This window comes from Manis pentadactyla, chromosome 3, assembly GCF_030020395.1.
Source record: "Manis pentadactyla isolate mManPen7 chromosome 3, mManPen7.hap1, whole genome shotgun sequence".
Classification (NCBI taxonomy): Eukaryota; Metazoa; Chordata; class Mammalia; order Pholidota; family Manidae; genus Manis; species Manis pentadactyla.
Genome location: NC_080021.1, coordinates 120,982,495 through 121,002,547, shown reverse-complemented (window position 1 = coordinate 121,002,547; position 20,053 = coordinate 120,982,495). Strand labels below are relative to the sequence as shown.

At 40.4% G+C, this 20,053-nt stretch overlaps 1 protein-coding gene across 2 annotated transcripts in view; it reads right to left on the bottom strand.

Annotated features, from left to right (window-relative positions):
- Window positions 1-20,053, bottom strand: part of CCNY (cyclin Y) — a 271,410-nt gene that overhangs the window by 25,149 nt on the left and 226,208 nt on the right. Inside the window, exons 5-7 of one of the 2 annotated variants that reach the window (XM_036920246.2) lie at window positions 6,215-6,250; window positions 3,572-3,629; window positions 3,368-3,487 (exon numbers count right to left, since the gene is read on the bottom strand). In XM_036920246.2, the coding sequence (XP_036776141.1) occupies window positions 3,368-3,487; window positions 3,572-3,629; window positions 6,215-6,250 (214 nt within the window). The remainder of the gene's footprint in view (window positions 1-3,367; window positions 3,488-3,571; window positions 3,630-6,214; window positions 6,251-20,053) is intronic. The other variant, XM_036920247.2, reaches the window with a different exon arrangement.

Below are 20,053 nucleotides of genomic sequence, written 5' to 3'. Positions count from 1 at the left end.
ACATATGAAGAACCCTTACAATCCAACAATAAAAAAAGACAACCCTATTTAAAGGGCAAAGAACTTGAATAGACATTTCTCCAACGAAGATACACAGATGGCCAATAAACACGTGAAATGATGCTCAACACCATTAATCATTAGGCAAATGCAAATCAAAAATACAATGAGATAACACTTCATACCCACTAGAATGGCTAAAATAAAAAACACAGATAATAACAAGTATTGACAAAGTTGTGATGTGGAGAAACTTAGAAGCCTCAAAAGATTGCCAGTGGAAATGTAAAATGGTACAGCCACGCTGGCAAACAGGCTGTTCCTCAAGAAGTTAACCAGAGTCACCACACAACCCAACAAATCCCCTCCCAGGTACACACCAAGAGAAACGAAAATATATGCCCAAAGATGTGTACACAATGTTCAAAGCAGCCTTATTTGTAGTAGCTAAAAAGCAGAAAGAACTCAAATGTCCATAAACTGATGGATAAACAAAACGTGGCCTAGCCATACAATGGACTGTTGTTGGGCAATAAAAAAAGAGTGAAATACACATTACATGTTACAACATAGATGAACTTCTAAAACATTACAGTAAGTGAACAGAAGGCAGTCACAAATACGACATATTATATGAGTCCATTTATCTGAAACATAGAGAAAATAGATTTCAGAGAATAAAGATTTGTGGTTGCCTAGGGTGGGGTTTGGGGTGGCAAGTGGCTGCTGAAAGGTAAGGGGTTTCTTTCTTTCTGGGGTGATAGAAACAGCCTACAAGTGGTTTTGGGGATGGTTGCGCTATATACTAAAACCACAAAAAGGCTCACTTTAAATGGGTGACTTTATGGGATAAAAAGTGTTATCTCAATAAACTATGACAAAATAAGCAATTAACACCCAGGTAATACAACTCCTCTTGTTTGATTAGTCCTCATTTTGTCACCTCCACTTCTCCACTCCCCTTTCCTTCAGGCCTGACCCCTCCCTACTCCCTCGCTCCCGCCTGCCACGAGCAACCTCGTAGGCAACATTCAGTCAGGGGCTTGGCTGAGCAAGGTCCCCAAAGCTAGATTCTGCCACTCTCCCAGACAGCCTATGGTGAATAGCTACTGAATGTTTCTGTTTCAGGCAAAGTGGGAGGCACATCAGCCCTCTTCATTCACTTCAGCCAGTAGATAGTTATCACTGTGCTTTGACATTTAATAAATATTTATTGGAACACTTATTATGTACCAGGCTGTGACCAAATGCAGGCCAGATTGCAGTGAACAAAAAAGACAGGAAGATAAAAAAATAAAGAACTTAATTGTGGAGCTCATATTACAGAAAAGAAAAATGAGTAAAACCTAAAGAACGGTAACTGGGATGAGCACTTTGGAGAAAAGCAAAGCAGGAAGTGACCTACAGGTCACTTTAAAGGAATTTAAAAAATGTCTTTAAAAACCTCATGACTACATGACCTCACTGGCTTTTTAAACTTTCTTATATATCAGTAATCAGCAGGAGAGCTTCTAGCATGTCCTGCAAGGCTAAAGCAAAAAGCTTAGTGGTATTAAGATGCTACCACTCTTTTAAAACAAAGTTAACTAAGCTGTGAAACGTCTTCTTTGGGTTAACCAGGCCCTGGGGCTTGGGGGTCCTGGAAGCTTGCCTGTGCAGGCAGGCTGCAGTCTGGTCCCTTGTGGGCAGTGGGGCCAAACCTGACTGCTGTCCTCCCCACCCCCACCCCCAGGCAGAAAGCCAAGATGCCAAGAGAATGCCCAGAAAAGTGGAGATGAATGTATCTGTCACCACTAGACCAGGCCTGTTCTGAATGGCTGCTTCTAATTCTAGGGGACACAAGAGATGGGAAGGGTTGTCACAGGAGGGTCTGACTCTGAGCCCACGCATCTGTTTGCCTGGGCCCACAAGCATACAGGTCGACTCTTAGCCAACAGGAGTAGCAGCAGCCAGGGACTCTGTTTGCAGTGCTGGCCCACTGGGCGGGGCCCCAAAGCTGCTCATCTTTAGGCTGTAACAAGACCCTGATACAAGCAAATCTTCTAAACCCCAGTTTATTTAATAGGACGTGAAGATCTGAGTACTTACAATTCCTGACAAGTCTGCGCCCCTGCAGGAGTACCTCAGAGCCGTGAATGGCCCAGTCCTCCTGTCAGCCCCAGAGAGGGGGAGGCATGCAGATGTTATCTCAGCCTCTGTGCAGGGACGGGGCATTGAAATGTCAGCATCCTCTGCAGGACACCAACCTCTTCATGCTGATAAATGGAAACAGTATAACACTAGCAGATCACACTCAGGTCACAATTTTTCTTAGGAATTAAAGGTAAAAAAATCCCCACCACATGCCTCTGCTGAAGACTCAAAATACTTCTTCCTTCAGGGCGTGAACTTCTGTACTAATCTCATCCATGATTCTCTCTTTTTCCCAACTTCTCTACACAGAATTTCAACTCTGTTGCATGTTTTTGTAAGCTGGGGAATAAAGCTGAGCAATAAACATGCCTCTCATCATGACATAAGAATCTATCATCATTTGAATCACCTAATGATTACCTGAATGCCTGTTTCACCCATTAAAGGTGGAGGCAAGTTCAGCAAGAGAAGGAATGAAAAATGGATGGACCAGTGAGCAGACCGGTGCATGCTGCAAGAGTGGGAGCACACAGGCCTTAGTGCGGAGGCCACAGCAAGGGCCCCGAGGGAATCATCTCTTCACAGTAGCCAGGGGCAACGGCTTTCTGCTCTCCCTTGGAACAGCCACTCACAGGCAGCACTCACTTCTTCCCGGAGTTGCACACAATGTAATAGGTCGGTGACAATGGGTTCCACTGTCAAATCTACTTCCCAAGTGAAATTTGACCTAAAATAGTCCATAAAGTTTTAAAAATCCAAGATTATAGATTTTTACCTTACCTGAGTCTTAAAGTGCAGATTACCACCATGTTGTGTCTGAATATCTTACAGATACATTATTTACATAGAAATCACAAAAAAGAAGGCAGCAATACTTTCCTTTTTTCCCCCAGTATTCAGATAGAAATGTGTGTGTTCATCAGATCTTATTAATGCTATTGAAACCTTTGTAGGGAGTTGGAAGCAGGAAACCTGGACACTAACTAAGGGGGGCCTGGCGCTTCTTATCCCCCTTTAGTGCAATGTCCTTCCAGTGTTTAAAGGTTCAACATTTACTGGTTTTCAGTGTGATTTTACAACTGACGTTAGGTGAGGACTGTGGAATAGACTTCACAGACCCTTTAGGAAGATCCATACTCTATATCCCAGAAAAAAAATAGACAGCCTTCTAGAGGACTGTCATTTCCCAGGGTGCCTGGTGACATTCCCGGCTCTCACCCCACTTCTGACTCACCAGGGTGACGATGGCACATTCAGCTGTCAGCTGAGCAGCACTGAATAGCGTCCGAACAAACCGGTAAATCTGCTTCTGCTCTGGGTTGTGTTTGTCATAATCTGGTGGCACTTCGGATTTCTGGGGAAGGAAATATTTTCAGATGACTGGCCACCCAGTAGGAGCAAAAGAGAAATAATTAAATATCATGAGACACAAGATTACCGAAAGAGGGTGAAGGTTTTCATCAAAAATATCTAAGAGCATCCTTCCATCTGGGTCCCTGGAAGGGAAAATTAGAGAATATGGAGTTTACTTTCTACATGTATGAGTGTCATTCAAAATAAAACAAAAATATATTTTGATTCAACTCTATTTCAAGAAACAGAAGGCAGTGCTAAATGTAAGAGATGCTACTGGTTATTCATGAGTAATACTTTGTTTTTCTTGAGTACAACAATCATTTTTGTTTCAATAGTCCACATGAAATAAAGGCTATGAACCACATTTCATTTAATTAACTAAGTAAACATCTAGATTTTCATTTTCTGAGTTTTCAAATGAACCAAATTTAAGCAAGTGACTTAAATTTCTGTGAACATCTTATTTCTGAGAAAAGGCTGAATACTCTGCTTAAACCATCACTACACTGTGGTTGACAGGAAAGAAGGCCAAGGGTAGGACAAACATTCAGTGTGTCCTAGAGACTAATTTGAAGTTTCCACATGCAACTTCATTAATGAAGAGTTTCACAAACTTTATATTGGAAAATAGAGGTGACACATAGAAAAGTCTAACCAGATAACCTATAAACCTATACGAGAGTGGCTGGTTGCTACCAGGCCTATACATGCACAGAATCATTGAAACAGTGGCTTTCACTGCACAGTGCCTCAGGCAGCTGGGCCTTGAAAGGGACCACCACATCTTGGCCAGTGACAGTTTCCCTTTCATCTGTTTTGTGACACTTGAGTTTTGCCTAAAAATGTCTTTAAAAACCAAATTTGGAAACCACTGCTTTTGGTAATAGCATGTAACTTCCACAGGCCACGTTTCCAGGTTGGTCAGGCCTGAGAGTGACAGGAGGCTTGTAGGCCTGCCCCCAGCACACACCAACCGGCAGACACGACAAGGTCCACTCTGCAAATCTGCTGTCCATGTGAAAATAAGAGAAAGAAGGAGCATGATAGAACAGCTCAGTTTTCATAACTATGCTTGCACAATGGGAACTGTTAAAGCTTTGGGCTTCGCTATCTGTGTCCATTTTCATAGTCTATAGTAACACAGGCAACAAAGATTTTGACAAACCTGTGTAAAAGAAAGGTTCAACTAAGCAGGATGGAATAGTGAGTCTGAAAACATGAAGACAGCCCTTTGGGTGAACCTGGTTTACATGCCCTCTTACAACGGCCCTGGCCATGCAGAACCAGCTGATGGCCCATCTCACTAAAAGCCTCTGTGCTCCCGAGGCACTGGGAGACCAGGCGGCCTGCACCCACGTCCTTGGGCAGCTCAGCCCTGCCCAACACTCTGCATCAATGCGCAAAGGCCCTAAGAGCCATTCAGCACTCTAGAGAAACGTTCGTTAGAAGAAATTTTCAAAATGAAAAGTAGGTTCAAAAATATAAATAAGATAAAGACTTGAAGCTAGCATGATTCTGGAAAAAAAAAAGCTCTCTGACATGGATTTTCCAGTCACTTCCCAGTACCATCTCTATCCAGTGCCTGGGCCTATCATCAGCTCCAGGGGCTTGGCCAATATGTTTATCACGGACAGAGTCTGCAGACAGTCCTGTCACCTCTTCCCAGGACACCTGCAGGTTACAGTCTGTAGATTAATCATGCATTTACAAATGCTCACTGTTGTACCTGGACTTTTTCCACCTCCACTCACTCACTGTTGGCCCAGTTTGTCAACATTAACCCAGTAATGCATCAGATTAAAAGCCCCGGTGGTATACTGCTTGAGTGACTAGTTGTGTAATCTTAGGCAAATTATTTAATTTCTCTGTGCCTTAGTTTCTTTATCCGCAAAATGGAGATAATACCGGAATCACCTCATGGAGCTGTTATAAAAACTAAATGAGAATGCACATCTTAAAGAGCTGACCAGGGCAGCCAGAGTAAGCACTTAATAAGGGTGACTCTTACCATCATCAGTTATGGCTATTTATTAACTTTTGGGATCCATAAAGAACCAAGAAATCACTTAGAGATTAAAAGCAAAACTGGTCTGAGGACACACATGAGTCCCAGGGATGGTATTACACTGTCATTTAAGATGCAGATTATTAAATCTGAACTACCCTCAGAGAGACAGGTAGCAAACTAAACCTGCACAGATGGAATGTTCTGGTCAAGGCCCAAAGCTCAGCATCCGACAGTAAGTTCTTCAATCCAAAATTCCCCAGCACAAGAAGAACCATACATCACAATCACAACCCAGAACAGGGTCACTACAGAGCAGACCTCCAGGCTTCAGCTTCCAGGCGTCTGTTCCCCTAACACCGTTCACTGGCAGCTCTGTTTTTTACATTAAAGTTGTGCACAGTAAATTTATACAATAATAATATGTAAAAGAATATTTAAGCAAATTATACATAAAATAAAGAGTGAAGAGAAGGCTGAACATTATCAAGAACCTTTGTTCTGTTTTGCTGGCTTCAAACACAAATACCCATTTTGTCTCCTCTGATTCAAAAGCAGTTCAGCACTTACCTGGGAAGCTTTGGTAAATTAACTTTAAAAAGCCTTTGAAAATATGAGTAAATATAAAATCCAAAGGCTGAAGCAATGAGAAAAAAATAAGAAACACAAAATAGGAGCTAAAGTGTGACATTTTTAGCACAAGATTAATTGTCCACATACCTGTTTTTGATGTGGTAATATATTGCGAGAGCTACACTGTAAAATAAAATGCAGGGGTTCAATGTTTCATAAGCACAATCCAGATGTTTTATCCGACACCAGTCTGACTATAAATATGTAAGTATAAGTCAAACAATCCCTCTGAACAGTCCCATATAATTCAGAATGCTGACCAAGAAAATGTACTCTCCAATGTAAACCAATCTGGTATTTGTTCCCAGCAATTATTAAATCTGATGATATTTGGAAACAAGCTCCCTTTCTAGCTGAAATTTTAAGCATTTCTTACTTGTAAAATATAGGCACTATGTCAAAAACAGGTGGTACAAATTAAATGAAACACTGTTAGAAATCTCCAACTCACTACCCACTATTCAGAAAATTACTGGTTCCTTTATAAAATACCAGAAACTGTGAACACCACCCGCAGCAGCCTGTCATTTTTCTCTTCAATCAATCACCTCTTGGCAGTCTGCCTAACTTAATCATTCACTTACTGAAATGGTACTATAACTCTTATTTGTAACCCTTAGAATTTTATTTGACATTTAAAAAGATCTGAATTTAATGAAAGCATTCCCCTCCCCAGAATTTTTTTCAGTAATGTTTTTCTGATTAAATATGCATTATATTTGCATTGTAGAAATTTTGGAACAAAGTATTAGGAAAAATAATCCCTCTGCCCAGACTATATGCTTGAGAGATCTATTTCTATCTATAAATGGTGTGTAAATAAACAAGTGTGCAACCTCTCTTTTCCTAACATTTTTCTTACCATTAAAATATTCCTCAAAAACATGATTTAAAATGGATGATTATATTCCATCACGTAGTTGAATAATTTATTAGCCATTCCCCTACTATGGAATGTTTAAGTTGTTTCTAATATTTTGCAGTTATATTAACACCATAATTATATCCTCACAGATTAATACTTGTGCAACCTATGCCTATATTATTTCCATCAGAAAAAAGCATCCTATAATTGGAATTATTCCCTGCTGTCATCTGTTTCACCTCACCTTTGCTGACACTAACTTTCAATGTTTTGAAAAATGTTCTCCAACTGGACAGGTACAAAGCTGCACCTGTTTTCTAGTTTCTCTGATTATGTGTCAAGTTGGCAGGGTTATTTGTGGTGACTGGCCAATTTTTAAAAAATGTCCTCTAGAACTTTCCACAATATTTGCTTTACTTTAAAAATATATTGAAGTCACATTTATTTTTCAAATTTCTAAGAATATAGCTATCTGACTTTATCAGATTGTCTGCTCAGAACACTGAAGTGCAGGTAGAGAGCTTGTCCTCCACACCCCAGCTTATCCAGCAGTTCCCACTACAGAATAGAGCATACACGCAGGGGTTCAACAGCTCAGGTGTTTACCTACAGTTCAACATGACATCAGCTGATGTCTGTCACAGGAAAACTTAGTCTTCTCCGTCTCTTTCCAGACTTATTCATTCAAATGACTGCAACTATTCTGTTAAAAGCACTCATGAGCAAATGGTAAAATATTCTCTTTCTCCTAACATCTTGAAAAAATATCAAAGCTGATGAAAGCTGAGGTGGAAGGGCTTCATAATTAAAAATAAAATGATTTGGTTTTCAACATGCTTTCACATCTGTGAAGAGCCCAGCAATGGAACTAGGAGGTATTACTGACACCATTTTATAAATGACAAAATTCAGATTCAGACAGTAGGCACCAGGATTTGACTTGTGTGATGGTTTTGTGCTGCCCTTTCATTCTACCATGTTGCCTCTGAAAAAAAAGAAGAAATTACCCCTTTATTCATTTAACAGTCATGCTGTGATGACTGCTCTCTAATCTAATGTCAGGTTTAAATAGGATTTCCTATAATGGGGTTTGGGTGTAGCAGTTAGTTTAATTACTTTGATTGATTATAAAAATGTTCCTGCTTACCCAGTGAGGGAGCCTGGTACAGAAAAACTACTGCTGGACTGGAAGACAGACCACCCAGGGTTCATCATTTTATTTGTGTTCATACACCTCTCAGAGCCTTCATTGCCTCATCTATGAAATCAGGACCATTCAAGCCACATTTCAGGATTGTTAATATATGGAACATATAAAAGCATTACTTCAGATATAAAGTACTAAAACTAAAGTTACTATTATTGTTATTCCCCTATCAACAATTTCATCTCAGAAGGTCTTCTGGCTTCTGCAGATTGAGTGAAAAATCTTCAAGGTCCTAAGGTCACTATCCTGTATCTCCTGGGCCCAAAGCCAAATTGAATATTGTCATGGCCTTAGACTTCCATGAAAAACAGGGCCACTCAGTAAGGCAATTTTCACTCAAGGTTACATCCCAGAGAGAGAGAAAACCAAGCTGAGGATTCATGCACGGTATGGCTTCACAGGACAGTTTAACTGTTCATCCTGAAAGAAGTGTCTGCTGGGGGCAAAGGGCAGTCAAGTGCAAAGTCAGTCAATCCGGGCCTTCAGGCTTCACTCCAGGTCTGCCGCGTCCTCAAAAAATGATGACATCTTACCAAGGATGGGCTGGAGCCAAAGCAAAAGCACAATTTAGACCAAAGGATTTGCTCAGCTGCTTTGCCACATAGCTGAGAAGGAAGCAATGCTATTTTCTTGGCCAAGAAAACAGTTGTGACTTCTGGCCCGCACTTGTCTTACTTCTTACCTAGAGCTAAGTCATCAAAGCCTATGTCCGCCAAGACTTCTGAAAGATCAATAGGTGATGGGTTCTGGCACCAGGGAGATGGGGCAGGTGGGAGCTGCTCTCAGACCTCAGAGGCCAAGGGCCACAGCTGATTCAGCCAGCTGTGTGAATGGGGCTCCCCACTGCCCTCCACCCTTTCTCATCATTCCTACGCTCATTCCAGGATTTGGGAGTGTTGCGGGGGTGACGGGGAGGGTGGCAAACTCTGAATTCACACCACAGCTAATGAGATTTGGGTAAAGCTGGGACAATCAAGTTCTCAAAAAAGAAGCGATGCTTACAGAAAGCATGAACACAGAGTATCTGCCCTAACTTATTTATTTTCTTTTTTTGGGGATCATTAATCTATAATCACATGAAGAACATCATGTTTACTAGGCTCCCCCTTTCATCAAGTCCCCCCCACATACCCCTTCACAGTCACTGTCCATCAGCGTAGTAAGATGATGTAAAATCACTATTTGTCTTCTCTGTGTTGCACAGCCCTCCCCGTGCCCCCCACACTATACATGCTAATTGTAATGCCCCCTTTCTTTTTCCCCTCCCTTGTCCCTTCCTTCCCACCCATCCTCCCCAGTCCCTTTCCCTTTGGTAACTATTACTCCATTCTTGGGTTCTGTGATTCTGCTGCTGTTTTTTTCCTTCAGTTTTCCTTTGTTCTTATACTCCACAGATGAGTGAAATCATTTGATACCTGTCCTTCTCTGCCTGGCTTATTGCACTGAGCATAATACCCTCTAGCTCCATCCATTTTGTTGCAAATGGTAGGATCTGTTTTTTTCTTATGACTGAGTAATATTCTACTGTGTATATGTACCACACCTTCTTTATCCATTCATCTACTGATGGACATTTTGGTTGCTTCCATATCTTGGCTATTGTAAATAGTGCAGCAACAAACATGGGAGTGCATCTGTCTTTTTCAAACTGGAGTGCTGCATTCTTATGGTAAATTCCTAGAAGCTGAATTCCTGGGTCAAATGGTATTTCTATTTTGAGCATTTTGAGGAACCTCCATACTGCTTTCCACAATGGTTGAACTAATTTACATTCCCACCAGCAGTGTAGGAGGGTTTCCCTTTCTCCACAACCTCGCCAACATTTGTGGTTGGTTGTCTTTTCGATGATGGTGAACCTTACAGGTGTGAGGTGATATCTTCTTGTGGTTTTAATTTGCATTTCTCTCATGACAAGCCATGTGGAGCATCTTTTCATGTGTCTGTTGGCCATCTGAATTTCTTTTTTAGAGAACTGTCTATTCAGCTCCTCTGCCCATTTTTTAATTGGATTATTTGCATTTTGTTTGTTGAGGTGCGTGAGCTTTTAATATATTTTGGATGTCAACTCTTTATCAGATCTGTCATTTATGAATATATTCTCCCATACTGTAGGATGCCTTTTTGTTCTACTGATGGTGTCCTTTGTTGTACAGAAGCTTTTTAGCTTGATAGAGTCCACTTGTTCATTTTTGCTTTTGTTTCCATTGCCCAGGGAGATATGTTCATAAAGAAGTCACTCACGTTTATGTCCATCAGATTTTTGCCTATGTTTTTTTCTAAGAGTTTTATGGTTTCATGACTTACATTCAGGTCTTTGATCCATTTCGAATTTACTTTTGTGTATGGGGTTAGACACTGACCAGTTTCATTCCCTTACATGTAGCTGTTCAGTTTTGCCAGCACCATCTGTTGAAGAGACTGTCATTTCCCCATTGTATGTCCATGGCTCCTTTATCGTATATTAATTGGCCATATATGTTTGGGTTAATGTTTGGAGTCTCTATTCTGTTCCACTGGTGTGTGGCTCTGTTCTTGTGCCAGTACCAAATTGTTTTGATTACTGTGGCTTTGTAGAAGAGCTTGAAGTTGGGGACTGAGATCCCCCCCACCCTTCTCACGATTGCTTTGGCTATTTGGGGTCTTTGGTGCTTCCATATGAATTTTTGAACTATTTGTTCCAGTTCATTGAAGAATGCTGTTGGTAATTTGATAGGGATTGCATCAAATCTGTATATTGCTTTGGGCAGGATGGCCATTTTGATGATATTAATTCTTCCTAGCCACGAGCATGGGATGAGTTTCCATTTGTTAGTGTCCTCTTTAATTTCTCTTAAGAGTGTCTTGAAGTTTTCAGGGTATAGGTCTCTCACTTCCTTGGTTAGGTTTATTCCTAGGTATTTTATTCTTTTTGATGCAATTGTGAATGGAATTGTTTCCCTGATTTCTCTTCTTATTAGTTCATTGTTAGTGTATAGGAAAGCCTCAGATTTCTGTGTGTTAACTTTGTATCCTGCAACTTTGCTGTATTCCGATATCAGTTCTAGTAGTTTTGGAGTGGAGTCTTTAGGGTTTCTTATGTACAATATCATGTCATCTGCAAATAGTGACAGTTTGCCTTCTTCTTTACCAGTCTGGATTCCTTGTATTTCTTTGTTTTGTGTAATTGCCATGGCTAGGACCTCCAGTACTATGTTGAATAACAGTGGGGAGAGTGGGCATCCCTGTCTTGTTCCCGATCTCAGAGGAAAAGCTTTCAGCCTTTCACTGTTCAGTATGATGTTAGCTATGGGTTTATCATACATGGCCTTTATTATGTTGAGGTACTTGCCCTCTATGCCCATTTTGTTGAGAGTTTTTATCATGAATGGATGTGGAATTTTGTCGAATGCTTTTTCAGCATCTATGGAGATGATCATGTGGGTTTTTTTTTTTTCAATCATTAATCAACCCCAAGCCTAATTCCCAACAGTCTCCAATCTTCTGAAGCATAATGAAAAATTCTTACATGGTGAACAAATTCTTACATAGTGAATAAGTTCTTACATGGTGAACAGTACAAGGGCAGTCATCACAGAAACTTTCGGTTTTGATCACACATTATGAACTATAAACAATCAGGTCAAATATGAATATTTGTTTGATTTTTATACTTGATTTATATGTGAATCCCAAATTTCTCCCTTATTATTATTATTATTATTATTATTATTATTAATAAAATGCTGAAGTGGTAGGTAGATACAAGATAAAGGTAGAAAACATAGTTTAGTGTTGTAAGAGAGCAAATGTAGATGATCAGGTGTGTGCCTGTAGACTAAGTGTTAATCCAAGCTAGACAAGGGCAACAAAACATCCACGGATGCAGAAGATTTCTCTCAAAACAGCAGGGGTGAGGTTCTAAGCCTCACCTCTGTTGATCCCCAATTTCTCACCTGATGGCCCCACTGCGACTGTGCCTGTCTTAGGTTGTTCCTCCCTTGAGGAATCTTACCCGTCTCTGGCTAACCAGTCATCTTCTGAAGCCATACAGGGAAATGTAAAGTTGGTAAGTGAGAGAGAAGCAATATTGTTTGAAAAGGTTAGCTTTTTATTTCTTTGCAGATTTATGCCCTGTGGGTTTTATGCCCAACATTTGTCTTGAGGTATCTTTACCACTTGGAAGAATTATGATATTCGGTAAATTCGATATGAGGCACGAATTCTATTTAAGGGTTGTAATTAGGAAGGAAGAAGAAAAGCTATAGAAGTAGCAGGCGGAAGAAAACATGGGAAGATTGATTATTTCTTTGACATATCTTCTTGTAGAGTAACTTAAGCATGTATAGGTTTTTAAACTACTAATTAAATTGCGCACCCACATTAACATAATAGGAATACAGTTACATAACCAAAGCAGACCTACAATTACCAGCCATCTCCAGTGAAACCAAGAAAACCAGTTAGGCACCCTAGGCATTTGTGAAAAGTTATCAATGATATGATGGATATTGTCTAACTGAATTTGAATAGTTTGAGAAAAATCAGACAAATTAAAACAACACATCCCTGGGAACTGTTCACATCTCATATGCTATTTTAACAGTAGATAGTTTGTAGTCGCAAGATTTTGGAGCGCTGCAACTTGCACTTCTCCTAATTCCTGGTTAAGTTCCAACAGTACAGATCCAGACAAATTTGTTGTTTTACTGTATGCACAGGCCAGCTTAGATATCTCCTTCTTCATTTCAGTGGCAAGTCCAGGAACCAGCGGGATGAATGCAGCTACAACTGCAACAGCGCCAGGATCTTTGTTGAAGTTTTTGATGATCACCTTCTGGAATGACTCTTCCAGAGAATGTTGATGTTGGAAGTTCTTCTTCATGTCCTATCTTAATTCGTTTTCTGGGTAGCCAAATTAGGCTTTGATCCTCTATATAAACACAAACAGATGCTTTGCCCACACTTTGATATGCCCTTTATACCACTGTGTAGAACTCATTGGAGGTAACCACACAGGAACTGCTTTTTTATTTCTTTTATTTTTTAAGAGAAAGGAATATTATCAGAAAAATGTACCTCCACAGCCGATCACCTGACACCCTTTAAGTGATCAAAATTAAGGATATTTAAAACATGCATTAATCGTTGATTTACAGTTAGTTTTATCCTATCAGGGAGTAATCCCCCTTTTCTTTTCCTTTTTTTTTGTTATCACTAATCTACACTTACATGAAGAATATTACGTTTACTAGGCTCTCCCCTATACCAGGTCCCCCCCACAAACCCCTTTACAGTCACTGTCCATCAGCATAGCAAAATGTTGTAGAATCACTACTTGTCTTCTGTGTTGTACAGCCCTCCCCTTTCTCCCACCCCCCCATTATGCATGCTGATCTTAATACTCCCTTTCTTCTTCTACCCCCTTATCCCTCCCTACCCACCCATCCTCCCCAGTCCCTTTCCCTTTGGTAGCTGTTAGTCCATTCTTGGGTTCTGTGATTCTGCTGCTGTTTTGTTCCTTCAGTTTTTCCTTTGTTCTTATACTCCACAGATGAGTGAAATCATTTGGTATTTCTCTTTCTCCGCTTGGCTTATTTCACTGAGCATAATACCCTCTAGCTCCATCCATGTTGTTGCAAATGGTAGGATTTGTTTTCTTCTTATGGCTGAGTAATATTCCACTGTGTATAAGTACCACATCTTCTTTATCCATTCATCTACGATTGAACACCTAGGTTGCTTCCAATTCTTGGCTATTGTAAATAGTGCTGCGATAAACATAGGGGTGCATCTGTCTTTTTCAAACTTGAGTGCTGTGTTCTTTGGGTTAATTCCTAGGAGTGGAATTCCTGGGTCAAATGGTAAGTCTATTTTGAGCATTTTGAGGAACCTCCATACTGCTTTCCACAATGGTTGAACTAATTTACATTCCCACCAGCAGTGTAGAAGGGTTCCCCTTTCTCCACAACCTTGCCTACATTTGTTGTTGTTTGTCTTTTGGATGGCAGCCATCCTTACTGGTGTGAGGTGATACCGCATTGTGGTTTTAATTTGCATTTCTCTGATGACAAGCCATGTGGAGCATCTTTTCATATGTCTGTTGGCCATCCGTATTTCTTTTGTGGAGAACTGTCTGTTGAGTTCCTCTGCCCATTTTTTAATTGGATTATTTCTTTTTTGTTTGTTGAGGTGGGTGAGCTCTTTATATATTTTGGACGTCAAGCCTTTATCGGATCTGTCATTTACAAATACATTCTCCCATACTGTAGGGTACCTTTTTGTTCTATTGATGATGACTTCTGCTGCACAGAAGCTCTTCAGCTTAATATAGTACCACTTGTTCATTTTTGCTTTTGTTTTCCTTGCCCGGGGAGATATATTCAAGAAGAGGTCACTCATGTTTATGTCTAAGAGGTTTTTGCCTATGTTTTTTTCTAAGAGTTTTATGGTTTCATGACTTACATTCAGGTCTTTGATCCATTTTGAATTTACTTTTGTGTATGGGGTTAGACAATGGTCCAGTATCATTCTCCTACATGTAGCTGTCCAGTTTTGCCAGCATCCTCTGTTGAAGAGACTGTCATTTCCCCATTGTATGTCCATGGCTTCTTTGTCAAATATTAATTGACCATATATGTTTGGGTTAATGTCTGGAGTCTCTAATCTGTTCCACTGGTCTGTGGCTCTGTTCTTGTGCCAGTACCAAATTGTCTTGATTACTATGGCTTTGTAGTAGAGCTTGAAGTTGGGAAGTGAGATCCCCCCCACTTTATTCTTCTTTATCAGTATTGATTTGGCTGTACAGGCTCTGTGGTGTTTCCATATGAATTTTTGAATTATTTGTTCCAGTTCATTGAAGAATATTGCTGGTAATTTGATAGGGATTGCATCAAATCTGTATATTGCTTTGGGCAGGAAGGCCATTTTGACGATATTAATTCTTCCTAGCCACGAGCATGGGATGAGTTTCCATTTGTTAGTGTACCCTTTAATTTCTCTTAAGAGTAACTTATAGTTTTCAGGGTACAGGTCTTTCACTTCTTTGGTTAGGTTTATTCCTAGGTATTTTATTCTTTTTGATGCAATTGTGAATGGAATTGTAATCCAGATTTCTCTTTCTATTGGTTCATTGTTAGTATGTAGGAAAGCCTCAGATTTCTGTGTGTTAATTTTGTATCCTGCAACTTTGCCGTATTCCGATATCAGTTCTAGTAGTTTTGGAGTGGAGTCTTTAGGGTTCTTTATGTACAATATCATTTCATCTGCAAATAGTGACAGTTTAACTGCTTCCTTACCAATCTGGATTCCTTGTATTCCTTTGTTATGTCTGATTGCCATGGCTAGGACCTCCAGTACTATGTTAAATAACAGTGGGGAGAGTGGGCATCCCTGTCTTGTTCCCGATCTCAGAGGAAAAGCTTTCAGCTTCTCGCTGTTCAGTATAATGTTGGCTGTGGGTTTATCATATATGGCCTTTATTATGTTGAGGTACTTGCCCTCTATACCCATTTTGCTGAGAGTTTTTATCGTGAATGGATGTTGAATTTTGTCAAATGCTTTTCACCGTCTATGGCGATGATCATGTGGTTTTTGTCCTTCTTTTTGTTGATGCGGTGGATGATGTTGATGGACTTTCAAATGTTGTACCTTCCTTGCATCCCTGGGATGAATCCCACTTGGTCATGGTGTATGATCCTTCTGATGAATTTTTGCATTCAGTTTGCTAATATTTTGTTCAGTATTTTTGCATCTACATTCATCAGGGATATTGGTCTGCAGTTTTCTTTTTTGGTGGCGTCTTTGCATGGTTTCGGTATTAGGGTGATGTTGGCTTCATAGAATGAGTTTGGGAGTATTCCCTCCTCTTCTATTTTTTTAAAAACTTTAAGGAGAACGGGTCGTATGTCTTCTCTGTATGTCTGATAAAATTCCGAGGTAAATCCATCTGGCTCGGGGGTTTTGTTCTTGGGTAGTTTTTTTATTACTGCTTCAATATCGTTGCTGGTAATTGGTCTGTTTAGATTTTCTGTTTCCTTCTGGGTCAGTCTTGGAAGGTTGTATTTTTCTAGGAAGTTGTCCATTTCTCCTAGGTTTTCCAGCTTGTTAGCATATAGGTTTTCATAGTATTCTCTAATAATTCTTTGTATTTCTGTGGGGACCGTCATGATTCTTCCTTTCTCATTTCTGATTCTGTTGATGTGTGTTGACTCTCCTTTTCTCTTAATAAGTCTGGCTAGAGGCTTATCTATTTCGTTTATTTTCTCAAAGAACCAGCTCTTGGTTTCATTAATTTTTTTCTATTGCTTTATTCTTCTCAATTTTATTTATTTCTTCTCTGATCTTTATTATGTCCCTCCTTCTGCTGACCTTAGGCCTCATTTGTTCTTCTTTTTCCAATTTTGATAATTGTGACATTAGACTATTCATTTGGGACTGTTCTTCCTTCTTTAAATATGCCTGGATTGCTATATACTTTCCTCCTAAGACTGCTTTTGCTGCATCCCACAGAAGTTGGGGCTTTGTGTTGTTGTTGTCATTTGTTTCCATATATTGCTGGATCTCCATTTTAATTTGGTCGTTGATCCACTGATTATTTAGGAGCATGTTGTTAAGCCTCCATGTGTTTCTGAGCCTTTCTGCTTTCTTTGTACAACTTATTTCTAGTTTTATACTTTTGTGGTCTGAAAAGTTGGTTGGTAGGATTTCAATCTTGGAATTTACTGAGGCTCTTTTTGTGGCCTAGTATTTGGTCTATTCTGGAGAACGTTCCATGTGCACTTGAGAATAATGTGCATCCTGTTGCTTTTGGATGGAAAGTTACAGATGTCTATTAGGTCCATCTGTTCTAGTGTGTTCTTCAGTGCCTCTGTGTCCTTACTTATTTCCTGTCTGGTGGATCTGTCCTTTGGAGTGAGTGGTGTGTTAAAGTCTCCCAAAATGAATGCACTGCATTCTATTTCCTCCTTTAATTCTGTTAGTATTTGTTTCACATATATTGGTGCTCCTGTATTGGGTGCATATATGTTTATAGTGGTTATATCCTCTTGTTGGACTGAGCCCTTTATCATTATAGTATAGTAGTGTCCTTCCTTATCTGTTACTTTCTTTGTTTTGAAGTCTATTGTGTCTGATACTAGTATTTCAACACCTGCTTTTTCTCCCTGTTGTTTGCATGAATTATCTTTCTCATCCCTTGAATTTTAATCTGTGCATGTCTTTGGGTTTGAGGTGAAATTTCTTGTAAGCAACATATAGGTAGGTCTTGCTTTTTTATCCATTCTATTACTCTGTGTCTTTTGATTGGTGCATTCAGTCCATTTACATTTAGGGTGATTATTGAAAGATATGTACGTATTACCATTGTAGCCTTTAGATTCGTGGTTACCAAAGGTTCAAGGTTAGCTTGTTTACTACCTTACTGTCAAAATTAACTCACTTATTGAGCTATTATAAACACACTCTGATGATTATTTCTCTCCCTTCTTATTCCTCCTCCTCCATTCTTCATATGTTGGGTGTTTTGTTCAGTGCTCTTTTTAGGAGTCCTCCCATCTAGAGCAGTCCCTCTAAAATACCCTGTAGAGGTGGTTTGTGGGAGGCAAATTTCCTCAACTTTTGCTTGTCTTGGAATTGTTTAATCTCTCTTTCGTATTTAAATGATAATCGTGCAGGATACAGTATTCTTGGTTCAAAGCCCTTCTGTTTCATTGCATTAAATATATCATGCCACATTCTCTTCTGGCCTGTAAGGTTTCTATTGAGAAGTCTGATGATAGCCTGATGGGTTTTCCTTTGTAGGTGACCTTTTTTCTCTCTCTGGCTGCCTTTAATACTCTGTCCTTGTCCTTGATCTTTGCCATTTTAATTATTATGTGTCTTGGTGTCCTCTTTGGGTCCCTCCTGTTGGGAGTTCTGTGTGCTTCCATAGTCTGAGCAACTGTTTCCTCCCCCAGTTTGGGGAAGTTCTCAGCAATTATTCCTTCAAAGACACTTTCTATCCCTTTTTCTCTCTCTTCTTCTTCTGGTACCCCTGTAATGCAGATATTGTTCCTTTTATATTGGTCACACAGTTCTCTTAATATTGTTTCATTCCTGGAGATCCTTTCATCTCTCTCTGCGTCAGCTCCTATGCGCTCCTGTTCTCTGGTTTCTACTCCATCGATGGCCTCTTGCATCTTGTCCACTCTGCTTATAAATCCTTCCAGAGATTGTTTCACTTCTGTAATCTCCCTCCAGATATCATCCCTTAGCTCTTATATATTTCTCTGCAGCTCCGTGAGCATGTTTATGATTTTTATTTTGAATTCTTTTTCAGGAAAACTGGTTAGGTCTATCTCCTTCTCAGGGGTTGTGATTTTGGTCTGTATCAAATTCTTCTGCCTTTTCATGGCAATAGAGATAGTTTGCGGAGCTCGCGCAAGTGATGGCTGGGAGAATGTCCCTTCTTGTTGGTTTGTGGCCTTCCTTTCTTGGGAGAACAATGACCTCTTGTGGCTTGTGCTAGGCAGCTGCACGCAGACAGGGCTTCTGATTCTTGCCCAGCAGCTATGGAGTTTAGCTCCACGGTTGCTGTGGGCATGGCCTGCCTCGGGCTTCTGCTCCGATATGGTGGAGCTGCATTGGAGGGGGAACGGCTGGGAGGCTGTTTATCTCCGTGAGGGGACTCTGAGCTGCCCTGCTGTCCAGGGGGTAAGGGTGCCCAGAGTCCCCAGGGATTCCCAGCTGCTGGGCTAAGTGTCCCAGGGCACTTTCATCCAGCTGTGGGTTCCCTGTCCCTATAAGACTTTCAAAAAGCACTCGCTTTTCTTTGTCCCAGGTGCACTGGCTGCAGGGACCCGCTCACAGGTCTTACTGTCCTGTTTCCCTAGTATCCAGCACCCCATGCACTGTGCGTCTGCGCTCCCAGTGCGGATGTCTATGGCTGGGTATTTAACAGTCCTGGGTTCCCTCTCCCTCCCCGTTCCAACTTCTCTCCTCCTGCTGGGAGCTGGGGTGTTGGGCACAGAGGTCCCACTGGGCCACGGCTTGTATTTTACCCCCTTCGCAAGGCGCTGTGTTCTCGTGGGTGTAGATGTAGTCTTGCTATTGTCCTGTGCCTTCTGGTCTCTCTTTTAGGAATAGTTGTATTTGTTCTATTTTCAAAAATATATATGGTTTTGGGAGGAGATTTCTGCTGCTCTACTCAAGCCACCATCTTGGCTCCCCTATCTTTTTATACTTAAACTTTTCTCTCACTATTAGAACAGGAGTCAACCCTCCACCTATTCCCCAACTAGAATTTAGAAACATGTCTGTTTATTTTGGCAATCCCCAATTTTCAGAGGGGTTTATGTTTAAAAACCAGCTTAGAAATAAGTTGTTTAGAACTCAGAGCATTTTCTCAAAGAATAAGATCACATTGAATTTTCAGGAAGTGACTTCAGGGCTCACTATGCCCACGATGAAGTGGAGCTACTATATTAATGGGTTTAGTACTAATTTTAATATCTGGGGGGAGGGGACCAAGAGAACTTAAACTTAGGGAAGGCAGAGAAAGCCAAAAAAGGAAAACACCTTCCTGTCATGTGTAGGATAAAGGTTAGGCAAAATTTTAGAACAGAGGGGCATTTGGATTTGGGGTCCTCCTTCCTCCTTTTGAACACTCAAGTATCCCTTCCCCTTGCCCTGTGCTGAAGCTCACCCAGGTCTGCTAACATGTAAAAAAGTTTTTCACTCTTTAGCTCATTAGCAAGCCCTTTGTGAGATGCGGGCATTAATGGAGAAGAATTCTGATGGTACTACTTCTATCAGGGTCCAGGTCCAACATGCACATTTTTAAAAAGAGAGCACTTCTTTAAAAACAGCTGAACTACTGAGTGGAGAATACCAAATTCAG